The 18,706-nt window shown below is 40.7% G+C and overlaps 1 protein-coding gene across 2 annotated transcripts; it reads right to left on the reverse strand.

The window, feature by feature from the left end:
• Positions 1-755: 755 nt before the first annotated feature.
• Positions 756-18,391, reverse strand: wdr26b (WD repeat domain 26b). 2 transcript variants are annotated; one of them, XM_034204312.1, is made up of 14 exons: positions 17,654-18,391; positions 15,544-15,643; positions 14,309-14,365; positions 11,930-12,066; positions 9,873-9,970; positions 9,616-9,772; positions 9,191-9,330; positions 7,085-7,224; positions 6,598-6,717; positions 5,773-5,918; positions 5,014-5,092; positions 4,765-4,894; positions 4,377-4,571; positions 756-4,210 (listed from the first exon to the last, which is right to left on the reverse strand). In XM_034204312.1, the coding sequence occupies exons 1-14, from the start codon at positions 17,956-17,958 to the stop codon at positions 4,185-4,187; spliced, it is 1,830 nt and encodes a 609-aa protein (XP_034060203.1). In that variant the 5' UTR covers positions 17,959-18,391; the 3' UTR covers positions 756-4,184. The 2 variants fall into 2 exon arrangements, with proteins under 2 accessions (XP_034060203.1, XP_034060202.1); XM_034204311.1 differs by having other exon boundaries at positions 9,592-9,772.
• Positions 18,392-18,706: the final 315 nt, after the last annotated feature.

The following is an 18,706-nucleotide window of genomic DNA, read 5'->3' on the forward strand; positions in this document are numbered from 1 at the left end:
ATTTATACTAAGCTGAATATGTTCATGTTATGCTTCCCTATTCTTCTGCTCTACATTTTAAAAAACAATATTGTAATTTGTACTGAGTCTACAACAACACAGCTTTAGCTACTAGTTTGTCTTCTTTAAAGAGTCAAATGATCCTCTTATACAAATGTATAATTATAGGTTAAGGGAATAGCAGCAGAATATAAAATAGTTGAAGTTAGTAAAACAATTATGCCCACTATATGTATTGAAATGCACATATTTTTTAAATATGTATTGTTGGTAGACTATAGGCCTATTGCCGTGCATTGTGCACATTTTGACTTTAACTTCTCTGTTAGAATAAATCTTTTTTTTTTAAATTATGTTTTATTCTCAAAGAAAGTGCTGTTATCGAATCAATTTGAATACACCATTTAGCATAATAGTGCTTTTACTTTAGATACTTTAAGTACATTTCGATGCCAACACCTTTGTACTTTTAAGTAACATAGCCAAATACTTTTGTCTTCCTTTGTGTCTTTATTAGTTCAGGGTTCAATTCCTTTATTTATCCATTCATTATATAACCATTGGCTCTTATTTCCAGTAAGTTTACTATAGGCTATGCCTAAGTATGTTTTGTATGTACGTTTATTTTAGTTTTTACTTTGACCACAAGGTGGCACAATGTCACTGGTGACCCCTTGCTAGCACCCATGCCCTTTGTCACTTCTTCCTAAAGTTAATGTTTTGTGTAGTAATGCATGGCCAACAACAAGACTTACTCAAAATAACGTCACTTTATTGGCAAATGTTCTTGTTATTCCTAATGGCATCATAGATTACCTCTTACCAGATTTGCTGGCTCCAGAAAATGCTTTCAAGACATTAAGTAATAAATGACTGAATACAAAGTAGAATTTTAACATAAATTATATCAATTTTTTCTCGGAGCCTTGGACACATGCTTTGACAAAAGCATTAATTCATGATTTCTGTATTTAAGGGGTGTGAGAGATGGTTTTCTGCATATCTGAAACTTTGTTCTTGGGGCCTTCACAATTTCCTGCCCCATCAAACTTCCATGGGCCTTTTTTTCAAAACCCTGAATGCTTTATTGAAAATATGCATACATAACACTTTTCCTACACAACAATACAAAACAGTACAATCACTTTTGTAAATAACACATTGAACGCAAAGCCACACATCGCCCATTTCCTCTAAGAAAGATGCTACAGTAAGCCCTTAGTGTCCCCCACCCGGCCCCTCCCCACCACCTGAAATAAGACAGTTAAATCAGAAACAACTTTTTTCTGTAAACTCAGACAAAAGAAGAGTAGACACCAGGTTGCATACATACATAGCATTTGAATGATGGGCTTTACGGAAACTCTTGTTGGGGTTTAGTGTGCGCGTTTTGCTTCAAGTCTTCTGAAATAATGTCGGGTATGGAAGAGGAGTCCATTCTGCAATCCAGGAAATAAAGATGGAATTGTGAATTTCAGACCATGACACACATAAACCTACAAAAAACACCAGCGTGCCTCGAGTGATTTGGCTTTGATGAGGGTCAGATCCATCAAAAATGGCACACCAAGAGAGATGCTCCGCTCAAATACACAGACATGCGATGAATTAGAACTTCACATGAAGGAAACTCTTTAAAGGCGAGGTGTGGATAAGTTTGAACCTGATTTGATTGTAGGTAACACACTTTCTAATAAAAACTCCTCCCACTAAAGCTGGCATGGGTGTTACTGTGCATATTCATTTGTAAGAATAGTGGTGGATAAATGCAACTGAACACAAAGGAACAAACAAACAGATTATAAAAGAAAGATAACGGAGGGGGGGATATGAAGACCACAAAATAAATGAGGACTCCAAATGTCTGGTTATATTTTAATATGATCATACAGGGATAGAGGTCAACCAAAAAAAAAAAAAAATGATATAATGTGAACAAAAAATTGAAGTAACAAAAAAGTTCAATAAAAACAGACAGAAAAGCACTGATTTTAAACATGTTTTACTGTATATCAGTCTGTAGCAAATAGTCATTACAAACCCTGAAAAAAGGGAGGAAGAAAGCTTTGAATGGTGCACTGACCACTGAATAACTTGGCTGGAGAGCAAAAAAAGGGAGGGGGTGTTAATGCTGAATTGTCTCTTAAACTCCATGCCTTACATGTGCAAGGTTTCCTTTTTATAACGTCTATAAGATGATCAGTCACTGCTTTTGGGTGCATAGAGGCGTAGTGAGGGTTCAAATCCTTTAGCAATCTCCAGTTAGGCTTTGAGTCTTTGCCAATGCGACCTTTTAAACCATCGGAACGAAGTGTGTTGACCATAAGGCTATGAGAAGCTTATGGATTTATGCCATTTCAGTAGAGCAAAAAAGAACACCCCAAGTGCAGGGGGGTGGGGGGGTTTCATACATACTGAAGGTCTGTGTGCAACTGTATGAACAGGAAGGCAGTTGTGTGTGAGTGTGTGTGTGTCTGTGTGTGTGATAAATTAGGATCACAGCACTCTCCAATGTGGGCTCAGAGAGTGGTTCTGCATGGTGCCTCTTCTCTCTAAAGCCATTCTATCTACTCGTCCAATAATAATAATTAACTTCTCCTAGGAAATGACCCATTGCAAATAACATGACAGATTTACAGCTTTTTTTTTTAAACACGTCTCACTATTTAAATGACCTTTTTTCACCGCAGAGTCGATTGCCAATAACTCAGTGCCTTTCAAATGCCACGTGGTAAGGAGAAAAACTAATTCTAAAGTAAAAAATTAAAGCCCCGCATTAAAGAAAAGTGTTTTTTTCTTTTTTACAAAATGTCTCAAGTATTCTTTGTTCCACAGATAGAGGTCCCTATGGGGCTTTGGATAACTTAGAATTTTAAAATGCTCTTTACAATTTTACTATGGGATTAGGAGCATAGGGGAGGGGGGGGGGTTAGAATTCTCTGCTGGTGTGAATTGAACAAGCATACAAAAAAAATAAAAAATAACGCGGCAACTACAACCTGCACCCACAAGTGTCAAGTCTCACACTAATGTGTGCATGCATAATCGCCTTCACTCACTCTCACACGCTCAAACCGAGGAGGGACAGCAGTCACCAACGTGCAATCCGAATTCCACATGTGAAAGCATGTCTTGGGAGAAAAAGGGGGTAGTATGTGTCCCCAAGGTGGGAACACCACCTCAGCGGTGATATGTGACTTGTGGATCCCTTCGTCCATCTCTTCTTGGGCAGATGTAACATGGCGGTGCTGTAGCTAGCTCAACAGAGGGGGATGGGGGGGGACTGTCCTTGTTAGAAGTTAAATTAAGGAATAAAAAGTTTGTTTTCCTAATGTCCAGAAACACAAAGTGGAATCTCACGCTGGAGTTTTCCACGGGCACTACTTGAACTAAGATTCACCTCTTTAAATGAGAATTACGCTATGACTATCATAAAAAAACTCCGACTTTTAGCATAGCCTTTTTTTTTTGTGTGTTCTTTTGTCAGCTGGTCGAGTGTTTTTCTTAAGGTGGATTTTTCAGCCTTTGTCCAACGAGTCGAATGCGAAGAATATAGCAAGAGCGTAGGGGGATTGGAAAACAGACATATAGAAGAGTCGCTATATCCCCCCTTATGCAGGATCTTCCCCCCAAAAACACCCCACCCATATCGATGGAGACATTATACAGGTAATGTGAGAGACAAACAGGCAGATGTAGTCCAATGATAGACGGCTGGTCTGCGAAGTCTGTCTGGACGCTTCATGGGGACTTGATGTGCTCCGAGCTCCAGGTGGAGGTGGGTTTACTGGAAAACACTGCGAGGGCTCGTCATGTCCAGGGACCATGAGTCGAGATTTGGGGGGGGGGGGGGGGGAAAGGAACTTTTGAAGGAGGAACAGCCGTTACAGATCACCAGTGGATGGCTGCCGTATCCCCGCTGGTTTTCCTCTGGGTCAGGTTTTTGGATGAGGACCTGAAATTGTCCGTCATCACCTCCATCGTTTTTTGGGAGACAACGGCCAGTCAGGAGACACATTTTTCTCTCTTCCGTTTTCCTTTTTTTTCTCTTGGGTGTTTTTTTCTTGTTTGTTATTCTCCTCTTTCTTCAGTTTGGTGTTGGATTTTATTTGCCCGATTTCGTTTTATTGTTGGGTTCTTGGATTGTGATCAGAGAGAGATGTCATCTGCTCCGTAAGTGACCATCAACTGTCCATGTTACTGCAGTTTTCTGAGAAGAAAGGAAAAGAGATTGGGTAAATAAAGATGTATAACAAGTTGTGAATTCCAGAATATCTAACACAACAGAAAGTGCAAAATCTCTCCTAACTCAAGTTTGAGTGTTTAAGTGAATAGTCTTGTGATTGCACTATGGGGAAACCAGATTTGGCATTTACCGTTGAGCCCGTCCGCCTCTTGTGAGTCGAGGAAGGGCGCAGGGCCCCAGACGCGCACTGTGCCGTCATCAGAGGCGGACGCCAAGAGTCCCGGGATGACCGGGTTCCAGCTCACACAGTTAACGGTGCGCGTGTGACCCGTTAGCTCAGCGATGGGAAGTTCACCCCGTCGGTGCCAGATGTACACTTTGTGGTCTGTGGAGAAGAGATTTAAAGGAAATAAAACCAGTGGCAGTGGAGATATTGTGAGAACACATGGATAATGTTACGGAAAATATAAAAAATATTTAAGAGGACGCAAGATTCTTGACTCTTCAAAAGTCCACAGAAGGAAAATATGGTAATAGTCTACAAATCAACAGTTATGGTGTTATTACTGTGACTCTACCTTCGCTGCCACTGGCAATGAAGTCTTCGTTGTGTCCTCCAAAGCAGGAGTGGATAGTGTAGAAGCCCTGGGTCACACCTTGGTATTTTCTCACCAGCACCCGGTCCTGAAGGTCCCACAGGTGCACTCCCTATGAAAACGTTGTCGAAGAAAGAATAGCCTTTAAGTGCTGAAACGTCTTGCAGAAAAGTGCGCTTTAGTAGCGAATAAACAGATATTAGTGATGGCAGAGTTGGTCAGAAAGCTTACCTGAGTTGCTACATTTAACAAAGCTAATCTTCCGTTCTTTGAAACAGTAAAAGACATGATAGGGTGGTCCTCCTGGACTCTGTGAAGGACATGTAAACAAGGCACAAGCAGTCAGACATCTTATTAAATAATGGAAGTATACTAAATGTGTAGGACAATGAAGGAGACACTAAAGATGAATAAGGTAAATTAATATGTAACCAATACATATCATCAGGAAACTTCCCCAGTTGATTTCTTACGTAAAGAAGTATTCTTATCAGAACATACTGTCAACAGCCATAACAAACACCTCTGTAAAAACCCTCAGAATATAATGACATACATTTTGAAAGACACTACAGAGTAATAGGATAAACACTAATAAGAATCACCAAGAAATGTCCAGAGCTGGTTTCTTACCTTAAAATAATATAAATCATATTATTATTAATATAAATACTGGGATGTAATAGAAGTTTTCTGAAGTGTTATGTTTAAATGTGCAATTGAGACATGATCTAGCTTTTGGTGTTCTTTGGAGAAATATACAGACACAAATAGACAAAGAGAAGTAAAATAAGCACCTAAATGTGTTTTTGGGATAGTTTCTTGTCAGTAGTTTGAACGATGACATCAATTGTTTGTATTTAAAGAAAAACCTTATTTTTTGCCTTACCTCTATTGGCTAGCATTCATTAGCAACATGTTGTATTTTCGACTTCTAATTGAACCATATAGATATACCCCAGAAAAGGAAATAGAAGGGCTGCCACATACATGTTTCTGTCTGTAAGGTCCTCGAAGTTGTACCCCCGGATACGTTGGTGTGTGTCGGAGGCCAGCACTGCTCTGCCGTCGCCCAGGCACCACAAGCACTGCACTCTGACGCCCTCCCAGGAGTCCAGCAAGTTACCGTCCAGGTCCTGAAAACAGAAAGCACCGACTTCAAAACTCATTCTCAACAGGGAGATGAAGACACGGACACAGTGTGGCCTCCCTATTTAATCTGGTAGATGATCTTATTGCTTTTCGCAGTTTGCCAGCTTCTTAAATGAGGGTGGAACAGGTCCAAATGTTCATTTCAAGCTTACCGATATTGCCAGACTTTATTAACTACACATAGACCTGGTCATGCACAACACACAGGGAACTAAATAGGATAGAAAATAAAGATTTTGATGCGTTCATCAGGTTCATGGCTAGAAAAATCAATACACAGAAATATCTAATTATCTTGAAGTGGTCTGCTTAAGGTCAGAACAACACTTGAGCAGCAATATATATATATAAATATGTAAGACTCATATACAGTGACTAGCCCTTTTTTTGACTCCCTCACCTGCTTCCAGCATTGATTAAATACAGAGAGGATCCATAACTCTTTATATTGTTTTTTTCTATAGAAATAAGTATGTTTACTGTTGATGTGTATACTGTATATTTACAGTTTGGTCTTACTTCATAATATCTCAATTTATGATAATAAAAAAAAGTGCATCTATCTAATTCTTGTAAGAAAAACGGACAGATAACATAGGAGCAGATTTACTGGTCCAAACACATCAAAGCGATACTGTTCAGGTAAACAAGTCAGTCACTTACACACTGATAAAACTGCCCCCTCTGCCCTCCGGTGACGAAGCGCTTGCCGTCGGGGTTCCACGCCACACTGGTCAGACTGTCTTCATGGGACTGGGACATTTTGGTCCGCAGCTCCCCCGTCTGCTCATCGAGGGGATTGTAAGAGATAGTGGGAAAAACAGAAGAGGAGAGAAATATGGGGGGGGGGAGGGAGATGGCAAGAAAAAACATTAAGTAGGAGCGGGGGAGGGGTGGATGAAAGCAAAGTAAAGGGGAGGGGAAGGTCATTGAGTACACACAGCCTACAGAGTATCTATGGGAGGCTTAAGGCCTGTTCTTCTGTCCCGCTTGTTTACTGAATTTAAATTAGACCGCTCGAGCCTTTGACATCCATGCTTTAGTGCACTGAAACATTTCCAGAGCTGGCGTAGGGAAACACGGTTGGCTAAGAGGTATCACAAGTATAGGATTATGCACTGTGGGGAGTGAAACGAAGAGGAAATGTTACCTGAACGTTCCAGAGCCACAGCTCGGAGCAGTCGTCAGGTCCACAGGCGATCAGGTACATGTCGTCCGGACTCCAGGCTAAGTAGGAGACGCCGTACGCGTGACCCTCAAGGGTCCGCAGCAGCTTTAACTGGTGTGTCTCCTACAAAGAGACAAGAACAAGAGGTTAACGGTGAAATTAATTATTGTTTGTGGTGCGGCTAGGGTAGCACATTTATACACCAAAGTCACAGTGCATGAAGTTCCATGAAATTAAAACGATTTGGGACGGCTCCAAAAGTAGATAACTGAGTCAAATCTGTGTGACAATTAGGTCCTCTTTCCATTTTAAATGCGGACTAAATTCAAACAAATATTTGAAAAGGTTTCCAACAAACATTAAAAGACCCTGGAGGAGAAGCCACTTCTGTGAAATGGACGCAATTTGTCCCAAAATGGTGGTTGTTATCTGGTAGATATGAGATAAACGGACTCCTACTTTTATAAAAACAGACACCAGTGTTCCTTACAAAAAGAGAAAACCAACTAAGGTTAAGGATGCAATCAAACTATTAATAAATCCAAGAAAATAACAGACTTCCTTTAAAGGCCTAAGAGTAATAACTTCTATAAATAATATCTTGTAATCTAAGATGGAAATTAAAACAGTTTCAAACTTGTGTTTATTTGAATTAAATGTCATACTAAATTCTTAAAAAGTTATAAAAGTTCTTGGAAATGCCAAAAGAAACATGCCTGCAAATGCCCAGGGGCCTCATTTATAAACGGTGCGTACGTTCAAAAGATGGCGCTCTGACCCATGACTCATGACCCATGCACAAAAACGGGAGAGACGAGAAACTGCGACACCGTTGGCAGAAGGAAGAATGGAGAGAAATGTGTGGAAATAATACCATAAATAAAATGTTACCTCTCATTTATCATATATGAAGAATTCATTTGCAAACATTGATTAAAGCCAATCTTAAAATGATTAAACAAAAGCCTGTGTGCGACTCCTCAGTGCACACAAAAACATAACTTGGAGAAATAAATAAATACGGATATGTTATTTAAAACCACCTCGAATATGTTGTCTTAATGTTATGACATGTATTCTCATAAATGATGCGGTAAGCAGGAGGACAGAATTACGTCTAAACTGACGCCGTTTTGCATTTCTATAGGTTGTAGATATGAGCATGGTTTTATATACTATCACGTTTAATCGTGTTTTATGCCGTTGGCCAAGACTTGATAAGTCGCTCGTAAAACACAGGAGGTATGGAAGCTAAGAACACCCTATATCTGGTAGATTTGGCAGCTGATATAACTCAACACATTAGTTTTATTTCCTTTAACTGGTGGGGGGTTGAGGGGCACAGGCTGCAGCTGATCGACAGCTGGCACACAAACCACCAAATAAAAAAATAAACATTAATTGACTCCACTCTGCAGGGATCCCCCGATACTTTCTTACAGTTTCTCATCATGGGGGGGGGGGGTCTCCTGTCCCCGGCACAAACACACTGACACACTGCCTGAGGAAGGTTATGTATATTTTGCCATTAACTTTTTTCGGATCACTTATTTATTTATTTTGGTGACGATCCGACCTCCATGCTGCTCCTCTGGTTCAAACTGCATCCACAAAACAATGTGATTTATCTCCACCTCCCCAAAAGAACCAAAATCTGACACGGTGTGAAATGTCTTTTTTAGCTGTTCTGTCGTCATTTCCTGCGATCTTCTTCATGCAGTCAGTCACATGATTATAATACGGAGCGTTTCTTTGACTATTTATAGGCAAATATGGGCGTTACGTGAAGCCCGCAAAAGCTGCGCCGCATTTCAAGTTGATTGTGATTTATAAAAAGGGAAAACCGGCGTAGGATGTGCCGTACGCAAGTCCTACGCCAGTACGCAGTGTTTTATGAATCGGAAAATGTCTGTGCGTATATTTATTTGCTTTGTCCTACGTAAGCAACCTTCCCACGTGAATCCTACGCAAGGCTTTATAAATGAGGCCCCAGGCCACACAATTCCTGCAGGGTTATTTTAGCTGTGGACAAGGTCATAGAAAGTAAAAGCAGCATATGTATTTTTAAAAGTTATTTATGGCACTTACCCGGGTCCACTTGCCAAATTATGACCGTAGTGTCTTTGGAGCCAGTGGCTAGTTTGGTGCCGTCATTTGAGAATTTGCAGAACCACACCTCGTTACAGTGCTCTGTGAGGATCTGTTGGGTGTAACAGGGGAACTGCTTCCTGTGTTACGGAGAGAAAATCTTCATTGTGTGAGTCTGAAACAGCAGCTTCCATCAGCTTATATCTCAAGTCATTAAATGCACAGCAATGATAAGAATAGAAGAAGAGCAGTGCAGCCATAAACAGATGCTGAGGGCAAGACATAAAAGGAATAAGACTTCAGACACAGAAGACAAACACAAAGCAAGCGTTTCAGTGCTTATGCCTCTACAGGAGGTCAACTGATACATAAATATAAGATGCTGCAGTATGATCATTTACCAGTGAGGGCTATGCAGTACAGACCTGCTGCAGACATGATCGAGGAGGAGAGAGACCGAGTCCAGACTGCTGTCCAGCTTGGTGTTGTGATAGAGGCAGCGGTCCCTCTGCAGCTCCACAGCTTGCCGCAGCAGCGTCTGCATCCTCCGAGGGGGCAGCATCACAGAAGGTGGCAGGTACGCTACAAAGAGAGATAAAGGAAGACACGTGTGTTATGTATATAGTGGCAATGAAGTCAGGAATATGTGTGTGAGCTCTAGGGTCGACAAATGTCTCCTCACTCTGTAGTTTGTCCAGCAGTCGGCAGCGTGAGGCGGTGCCCTTGCCCTCCCACTCTGCCTTAGCCTTCAGGTCCTCAGCATGGCTGCACATTAGGTACCTGCAGGAGGACACAAGCACACCGCTCAGAAATAAAAACACAAACAATGAAATGACCATCACAACAACAAAAAGTTACATTTTGATAAGAGCAAGAACACAAACTAGTATTAAACTATTCATATAAGGAGGGGAAAATGCCACATTTCCATTGCATGCTAGCACCCAGCTTGACTTTTTTTGTTTATAGGTAATTTTCTTGATTTATTTTTCCACTGCAGATATTACCCTCTTAAGGTAGGGATACTCTTAGCTAAATGTTCATAGTGATGGCACGCGAAAACAAGTGGTGTGTTCCTTCATTGACTTTCAACTGCAATTAAACAGAAAAAACGTCTGCACTTTAGTAAAACACACCACAACGTGTGAATAATAATAAATAAATAAATAAATGTATAGCTGCTATTGACAGTAGCTTAGCTGTTAAATAATGTCTGGTTTGTGTCAATTCTCTATGACCAATCAGTGGTCTGCAGTGTTATTACTTCACCTTCTCACTCGACCGAGGTAAAACAAAAAAAGTTTCAGGTACCGTTAAAAACTTTAGCCGATTGGAAACAAAAAAGAACCTCTCCAAGCTAGTTGAGCCGTGCCAAACCATAGTATGCAGTGAAAATGTGGCTACTAATGAAGTACTACATCACCAACAGACTTTGAATACAAACATTGAATGAAAGTTCTAGACGTGTGAAAGGCAGTTTTTGTTTTAGGAACTAGCTCTCATAAAATGTAAAGACAGAGTCAAGGACACAGTCTGACACAGCTGATTGATCAGACTAAGACAGCTGACGGATCAATAGATTACACTGAGTGACAGTCTGTTACCACAAACAGGCTTGTCGGCAGTGTAAGGGTGATCAATACTATTACAATTACAATATTGATTAGGTAATGGATCACAGGAATGTGTTTGGGCACCGCGTATGGATCCGACCAGGGATTAGAGGATTCTTCAGCTACTGACACCTTTAGAGTGTGTGCCAGAGGAGGGTACAATTATTAACTAAAGATCATGGATAAATATTGAGACAAGCCATTGATTTTAACATGGTAAGGGTAAGCAATCTCCATAAGCACAGTTCGGACAAAAACAAGAGCTGGGGAAAATACTAGGGATGTAACGATACCAAAAACTCACGGTACGATAATATCGCGATAAAAAGTCCACGGTACGATATTTATCGCGATATTGAAAAATAAAGAGAAAAAAATGTGAATTTTTTTGAATTTTTATTTGTTTTACTTGCATTTTTTTTCTTTATTAAATAATAAATCTGAAAAAAAACAACCTCTCTTGCTTGGTACTGATGTTGCTGGGACAGAGAGATATGCTTTTGACATGGGTGAGCGCAGTGGGTAAAACTGTGCATTGTCTCTCCACCACTTCAAAAACAATACAGTGTTTGCCAAGAAGGTGAGGCTTATTGACAGAGCGAGATATAAATATACTGTTGGTACTTGTCAATGTCTCTAGGTATGTACATGTAGCCCTGTATATACTATGTCCTTTTGTGTTATCTGTTGTTTTATGTTCATGTTGTAACCTACTTGCTGCCATGTTGGACAGGTCTCCCTTGAAAAAGAGCTTGATGATCTCAATGGGACCATCTGGTTGAATAAAGGTTTAAAAAAAAGAAAGAAAAAGAATTATTAAAAAAAATAAAAAAATAATCGCGGTATATTTTGTCAGTCTCACGACGGTATTGAGACATTTATTTACCGCGATATCGCAATATTCGATATATCGTTACATCCCTAGTAAATACTGAAGCTAGTTCTTAAAGACCACATGACTATTATCAATAATGACACTTTCCCTGAATGTAGAAGATAAATACCCAATCAACGTATCAATTTTATGGTGAATTTGACTGGTTTGAACTGTTACTGAGTTTGTAGATGTGTCTGGTAGACTGGTTGGACTCGGATGACTGTTATGACACAGAAACAAACTTCGTACCCGCTAAGTACATGGATGCGATCTGTGTTGTACTTGAGGGGTGTCAGCTCTCCCCGGAGCACCTGCAGAGCCTCCAGGACTTTACCATCCTCCAGATATTCTAGGTACTTCTGTTGCAGCAGCAAGAACTTCATACGCTGAGGAGAGGAAGAGATACATAAGTACAGAGAAGATAATTTATAAAAAATACAAAGGAAAGAAGAAAAATAATAACAACTCATCTTATACAACGGTGTTAGGTTTGCCTGTGATAATGATAAGAACAATAGAAGCTAGTACCCACAATTATAGAAGGACATAAAAAGCTTTGATTAGCAAACAAAACTCAAAATAGTGATAGCATTGTGCAGACATCATTTACACATGAAACCAATGTCAATAAGGTTATGACGATAGCCTTCTTCCTTTATATGGAAGACCATTAACAAGTGTTTACAAAGTCTCTTATCTCAGGTCCCCAGTAGGAGCTGAAGTACAGTTAAATGTACCACCCAAAATGAAAAACACTCGCCCACAAAAAGTCTACAAATAAAGAGTGACAGAACACACACATACAGCTCCTAAAGTAGACCTGCTAAATAAGTAAACTGGCAACTAGAACGGCAGAGAAAAAATAAATGTTGACAATGACAACAAAACCTGCTACAACTCAAGACCTAAAATGGCTACCCATGTTATACAGCTGAAAATCAACAGCTGCAGCCATTTGGTCAATAACCCAGCTGGTGAAGGCAGTTAAACCAACTCCTGACACAGAGCAGCAGCTTCTTGATTGAGACACACAGGACTGTTTTTGAAGCGTATCTTGTCCGCTAATTAGCATGCTACGTGGGGCTGATTAGCCAGAGCTAAGTCCCATTTCCAACTAATATGATGCAGTGTGTACCATTTTAGAAATATAGTATACATTTTGGTAGTTGGTATAATATACACAATGCATTAATAAGTTGTTTTAACAGCACATAATACAAGCCTTCCAAACTGCTTATTATGATATCTGCAGGTTTTTTCTTCTAAAAACTGTTTATTTTTTCAAACATTTAGTTCGAGACATAGTTTTACCATCCATTGTTAGTTAGGGTTTGGGTTGCCTTTTTTCCCTCGGTATGCAATGCATTGTGGGACAACAATTGTAGCTTAATGCCACACTCAGAAATAATACAAAATTGGCAGGCATACTTTAATCTATGAGAAGTTAGAGCACCTAAGATTAAAACAAAATTCAATTTGGAAGAAGTACATACTCAAATTGGGATATAGCAATGGCAATACTCTTGCAGTAACACCCAAATTAAAAGTGGTTTAAAAATTCTTATAACAATGGAATTGCTGATAGTAATTATCTTAAAAGGTCCCATGTCATGCTTTCCGGTTATTACCCGTCCCCTTGTGTGTTATGTAGCTTTTTCTGCATGTAAACGGTCTGCAGTCACAAACCCTCAAAGTACACCCTGTAGCGAGTAAAACTCTAACACAGAAAAGACCTGTCTATGCTGCCCCAGAACGCCTCGTTGGAGATTTCTCTTTTTCCATTGTTTACTTCCTGAGTATAGTGACGTGACCATACACAGGTCCAAATGGACCAATCCGTGGAGCTCCTCACACACACACACTCACTCAGCCTTATCTTTTCTCAGCCGCGGCTCCGTGGATCTCCACTCACAGTTTGCCACACACATTTCTGGTTGCTAACAAACGCCATTGTAACACATAAACACACATCAGAGCACAGTGGTCTCATAGGGAGGGGGGGGGGGGGGGCAGGAGCTCCAACAAGGCGTGTAGGACAGAGAGTGTACATATACTATACAGAGATGCTGTATGAGAAAACCAATGTGATTTTGGAACATTGAACAATGTAAATCTATTCTAGTAGACCTCAACAATGGAATTATGAGCAGTAGAAATGGCCATGACATGGGACCTTTAATACACACATAACAAATTAAGATTTTCAAGTATCCATTTATATGTTTAATTAAAATTGATTGTGACAATGATATATAATAAATAAGATATTTAAACATTTAAAAAGGAACTTGTCAGTTATCTTCAGTGGACAATGTGTACAAAGGAGAAACATGTGTTTTCTGTGCTTTAATTTCTTTGTTATTAATATACTTTATCTTATATCAGTAGAGCTCTAGATACATATCCTATATTAATAAAGATAATAGGCCTATTTGATTCTATTAGGTTTAATCAGCGTTTTGCTTGAAATCCCTAATAGTAACGCGGTGTCCGTACTGCAGCTATACTTTGCGAGGCGTCATCCAGAACGTGTGAGCTTTCAGTGAACCTGCGGCCCTGCATTATAACGGTAACTATTCGAGAACCTCCAGACTGGCCGTCATTCAGTTCAGTTGAAGGGGAGCTTACCACAATGGCATTGGGAGAATGCATCAGTGCTCTCAGCTCATTGAGATCATTCTCAGCCTGGATCAAAACAAAGGGAGGGTGATGGAGGGGAGAGAGAGAGAGAGAAAAATGGTTAGCTCAGCAGTTTCCATGCATACACAGAAAAAAAACACATGAGCGGTAATACAGTTATTGTGCTCACTTTCTTGTTCAAGATGATTGAAAACCGACTTCACCAACGGACTGATGTCTATATGCTGTGATACAATTCTAAATTGTATAACACCCGTCACAAAAAACGATTTCCCTGATCCATGATTGGTTATTGGAGAGTACAAACCAATTCCACCACAATCAAAAAATAAACCACCGTTTGGCTCAACGCTGGTGTTCATTTTCAGTCCTGCAGTTTTGGCTTAGGATAATTATTCCAGAGGACACACAAGGCCATTTGTAGTAAGACGTGTGCTTCAATAGGCTCCAATATGTTGAAATTAGTCATCTCCAGTGATAAAAGGGTAATCAAGCCGAGTGTAGGTTTAGGAGCCAATAGCGCTAACACGTTTTCCAATGTGCTAATATAAACCTGATGATTTTGAGATATCTAAATGATCATCCTAATGGAGCCCTGACAACATGCTGCAACAATGCCTGGCTATGATTATAGTGTTCTGATAAACCATTATTGTGATCTTGAATTAAAAAAAATGGGCAGAGATTGGGATGTGTGCCTTGTTATGTTGCTATATAAATGACAGAAATGGTTTCCTAGAGTAGGCTTTAAAATAAAGTACTGTTACATAATAATTCAAGACCCGATGAGTAACCACCTGAAGTCACATTTTTCCCTGAGCTAAATATTAGTATTGAAAGTAGCCGATTAAATGTTTTGTCAAATATAATACATGACCCGTAATACATTAATTATATGCAAGACTCGAGTAAAGAAAGCTATGCGCTCTGTAATTTCTAGTTTAGGTGCCAAATGGCACTTCAACAGTAAGATCTGTTGGTCAAGAAAATAGTTTAATTGGTACTCATCAAAAAAATAGTATGAGTTTCTACAACTGGGGCCACTTTGATTATGCTTTCCAAACAGGAATCATGTTTGCTTTTGCCTATTCATATGAGACAATCTTCACAAATAAATGTAATGGAAGAAGTTCAGTACAGACAACAGATCACTAGGAAGTTCCCCCGATCCCCTGTTTATTCATGTGCGTGCCATTATGTAACCACGGTAACCCAAAACCAACCTTGTCCCACTCCCCCTCCATGACGTGGTTGCGGAACTTGGTAGCGGAGGAGTGTTCCAGTCTGCAGCCTGATTCCTGCATCAGCAGGTCCACTGTCTGACTGCAGAGACACAGAGAGGGGAGGGGCAGACAAAGTTAGGCTAGAACATAGACACAAGACAGGTAGAATGAAAGAAAGGAGAGGGTAGCTTTCAAATGAAAATACAATGATGAATTCAACTTAAGATTTAAGTGGCAAGATAAGGATTTGGGGATTTAAGGAGCAATTCTGGACTTTCAAAAAAAATGGGAGCTCATCAGTCTAGTGAAAAAGTAAGCTCATGATTAAATGAAGTGCAAATTCTAGGCAGATCACCCAACTTATTTTGATTATCGTATCACCTTTGACATTTCATCACTGTGACTCAGCCATGTTTACCAAAAGTAAATAGGCGAGTAGTTTGGAGATCAGCAATTTAACACTCCAACAGCAATAGCGTCATTAGCTGACAATAGAAAGAAAGCAATGTCATGGCCAACAGTGTCTGGAGAAAGCCAGCCCCCTGCAGGTATGAGGATTATTTGTGTACACATTGGGCTCTCTAACATAAACAGAGCCTCCACTGCAGTTGACATCATCCTCTCAGTCAACCATGAATAACCATCTGTCCAAACACCACCTCTGTGCTAAAACACAAATAAGACTGCCGAGATGTGAGCGAGAGAGATAATGAAAGTGGGTTTGGGATGGGGGTGGTGGACACCTTCAGCATGATGACATCATCCTCAGGTATCAATGGAGTGGCGCAGCAGCTCTGTGGTGAGCCTCTCATCCAGCTGGCTGCTACACTGATTTATCTTGCATTGAAATGTAGAGGCTCTTCTCCATTCCAGGCAATCTCATGTCCCCCCCCCCTCCCTGACCCAGCGTCTTTGTAAATATAAAGATGTGTTTTATAATGGCTTTTTAAACACTTTCTCAGCTGGATACCAGAGATATGCGGATGTCAGTGACTACTAATGCCACATTGAAGAGGAGGGCTACATTTCTTGAAAACCCCATAGTGCTAAAATTAGATCAAACACAGCGTTTCCATGTGAAAGAGCTGGTAGAAAGTGCATTCTTCAGCCGCCATGAAACCAACAGATTCTGCTCAATACAGATCCAACTGTCGCCTACGGTATCGACTGCTGTCTTTAAATAAAAACACACGCGTCAGTATTTGTTACAGACTCTTGACACGATGCTCCAACACGGTGACAGCGACAGAAAAATACATACATGAAGCTAGAGAGGAAGTTATGATGATCGTGAGATAGTTGCACAAAACGGCGATTAATATGATCAATGTAACAACTTGACAGCCCAGGATGTGCAAACGGTGCATGTGAATTACTAAAATAACCAGGACAGTTTTCATAACCATGCTAGTTATAACAGTGTGGCCGACCTATTAATGATCCTCCCACACGGTCTTGCAAGAACCATATTGTTTTTCCCGAGCTGGAAAATTAAGAAAACCACCATCGGGGCAAAAACCGACGTTGACAAACCGCACATTAACATTTCCTCCGCATTTTCCTTGCAATAGCATCAAAAACGCAAACACGTACACTGCAAACTCGATAATCCTGCTTGTGTACTTAATAAAGAAGCTAAATCAACGTTAACCATTAGCATGACATTATGCTTGACAAACCATAACATAGATCTTTAAATAACGTTAGATGATGTAATGCATTTGTGCAAACACGATTAAACGCTTCATGGTGTAAATTACATATAACACTACTTAAACGATGGATGGATGTGTTAGGGAGACAAATGTCAAGCTTTGTTTTATTTTTGTGTAAAGGTTTAATGTCAGGACATAGCAACCTAAGCGCAGGCTAATGCTGCTAGCTTCCAAGCTAACTGTTATTGTGCAAGATGGACCCCTTCTTTCTACCAACTGCCGAGCTCACAGGCTAACTGCCCCATCCCCCCATGTTTGTGTCTGTCAGCGCACTAACAGCGCTTTTACCATCTGTTGTTTCACTCGAAACACACGTTATGTAGATTAAACTTCACATGTTCAACACTAACACTAACTGTAGATGCTCTATTTTCCTCCACTTTGAATAAACTTACTTCAGCCCTAGTCCGTGGAGATGTTGCCCTATTAATCGGATGACATCTTCCTCCGCTTGCGATAGTCGTTTTTTCTTTTTCAGAGAACCGACCTCCGAGCCCGAAGCCGTAGGGGCCGCCGAAGTCCCCGAACCAGGCCCAGTTGCAGACCCATTACTGGTACCGACACCATTCCCGTTGTCTGTGCTGGAGAGGAGCCCATTGGAGTGGGTTCCACCAGCCGTCGATGACTCCCCGTTTTGTGCGCTGTTTAGGCAGGAGAGATCTGTAGATTCCTGTCCCTGTCCTGAACCGTTTGACTGCATACTGCTGCTGAGGTTGTTGACAACACTTCGGTTAGTGTGGATGGCTGAGGTGGCTTGAGAGTGTGGAGAATGAGTAGCAAGTCCTAAGACAATTCCGGAGAGGCCTGTTACAACTGCTGAAGCCCCGGGCTCTCCTGCTCCCTCCGCCGCCGAGGCTCGGTGCTTCTTCCGCGGGGGCGGCGACGCTCCGCCGGTGTCCGAGTCGGAGGAGGAGGAAGCGGAGGCCAGAGTTTCCTCACCGAGAGCGGCCGTGGTTAGAAGCCGGCGGAGCTCCGGGTGGGAAATTAAGGTTAAGCTTCCAGATTTGAGGCCTCGTTGTCGGGCTCAGAGCGGACTGTCACTGTGGGAGCGCTGTCAGTTAGCCCGTTTTTGTTGTTGTTTCTCTCAAAACAGCTGCAGCTCTAATGGAGTGCTGACGCTCTGACGTGACCGGAAATTCCTACACTACCAAGCTTCCGGGTAGAATTATAATCACTGGGTGGCGCATGAGAACCTAGTTAGCATAATAAGTAACTGAAAACAATGAAACATCACATTACAATTCATTTGAATGTCTCCAGAGACTTGAATTTAACTCATCCGCTATTTAAAAATTACCATATTGTCTACAGGTGGGATTTCTTTCTCTCCTAACAAACTGCCTACAGCTCAATAAATCATACATCCCTAAATTAATATCCTCCAAGAATAGACTAAAATATAATGTAGGTAAAGGGTTTTTGATCTTGGCTAAACATTAGACTTTAGC

This window comes from Gymnodraco acuticeps, unplaced genomic scaffold (genome assembly GCF_902827175.1).
Source record: "Gymnodraco acuticeps unplaced genomic scaffold, fGymAcu1.1, whole genome shotgun sequence".
NCBI lineage: Eukaryota > Metazoa > Chordata > Actinopteri > Perciformes > Bathydraconidae > Gymnodraco > Gymnodraco acuticeps.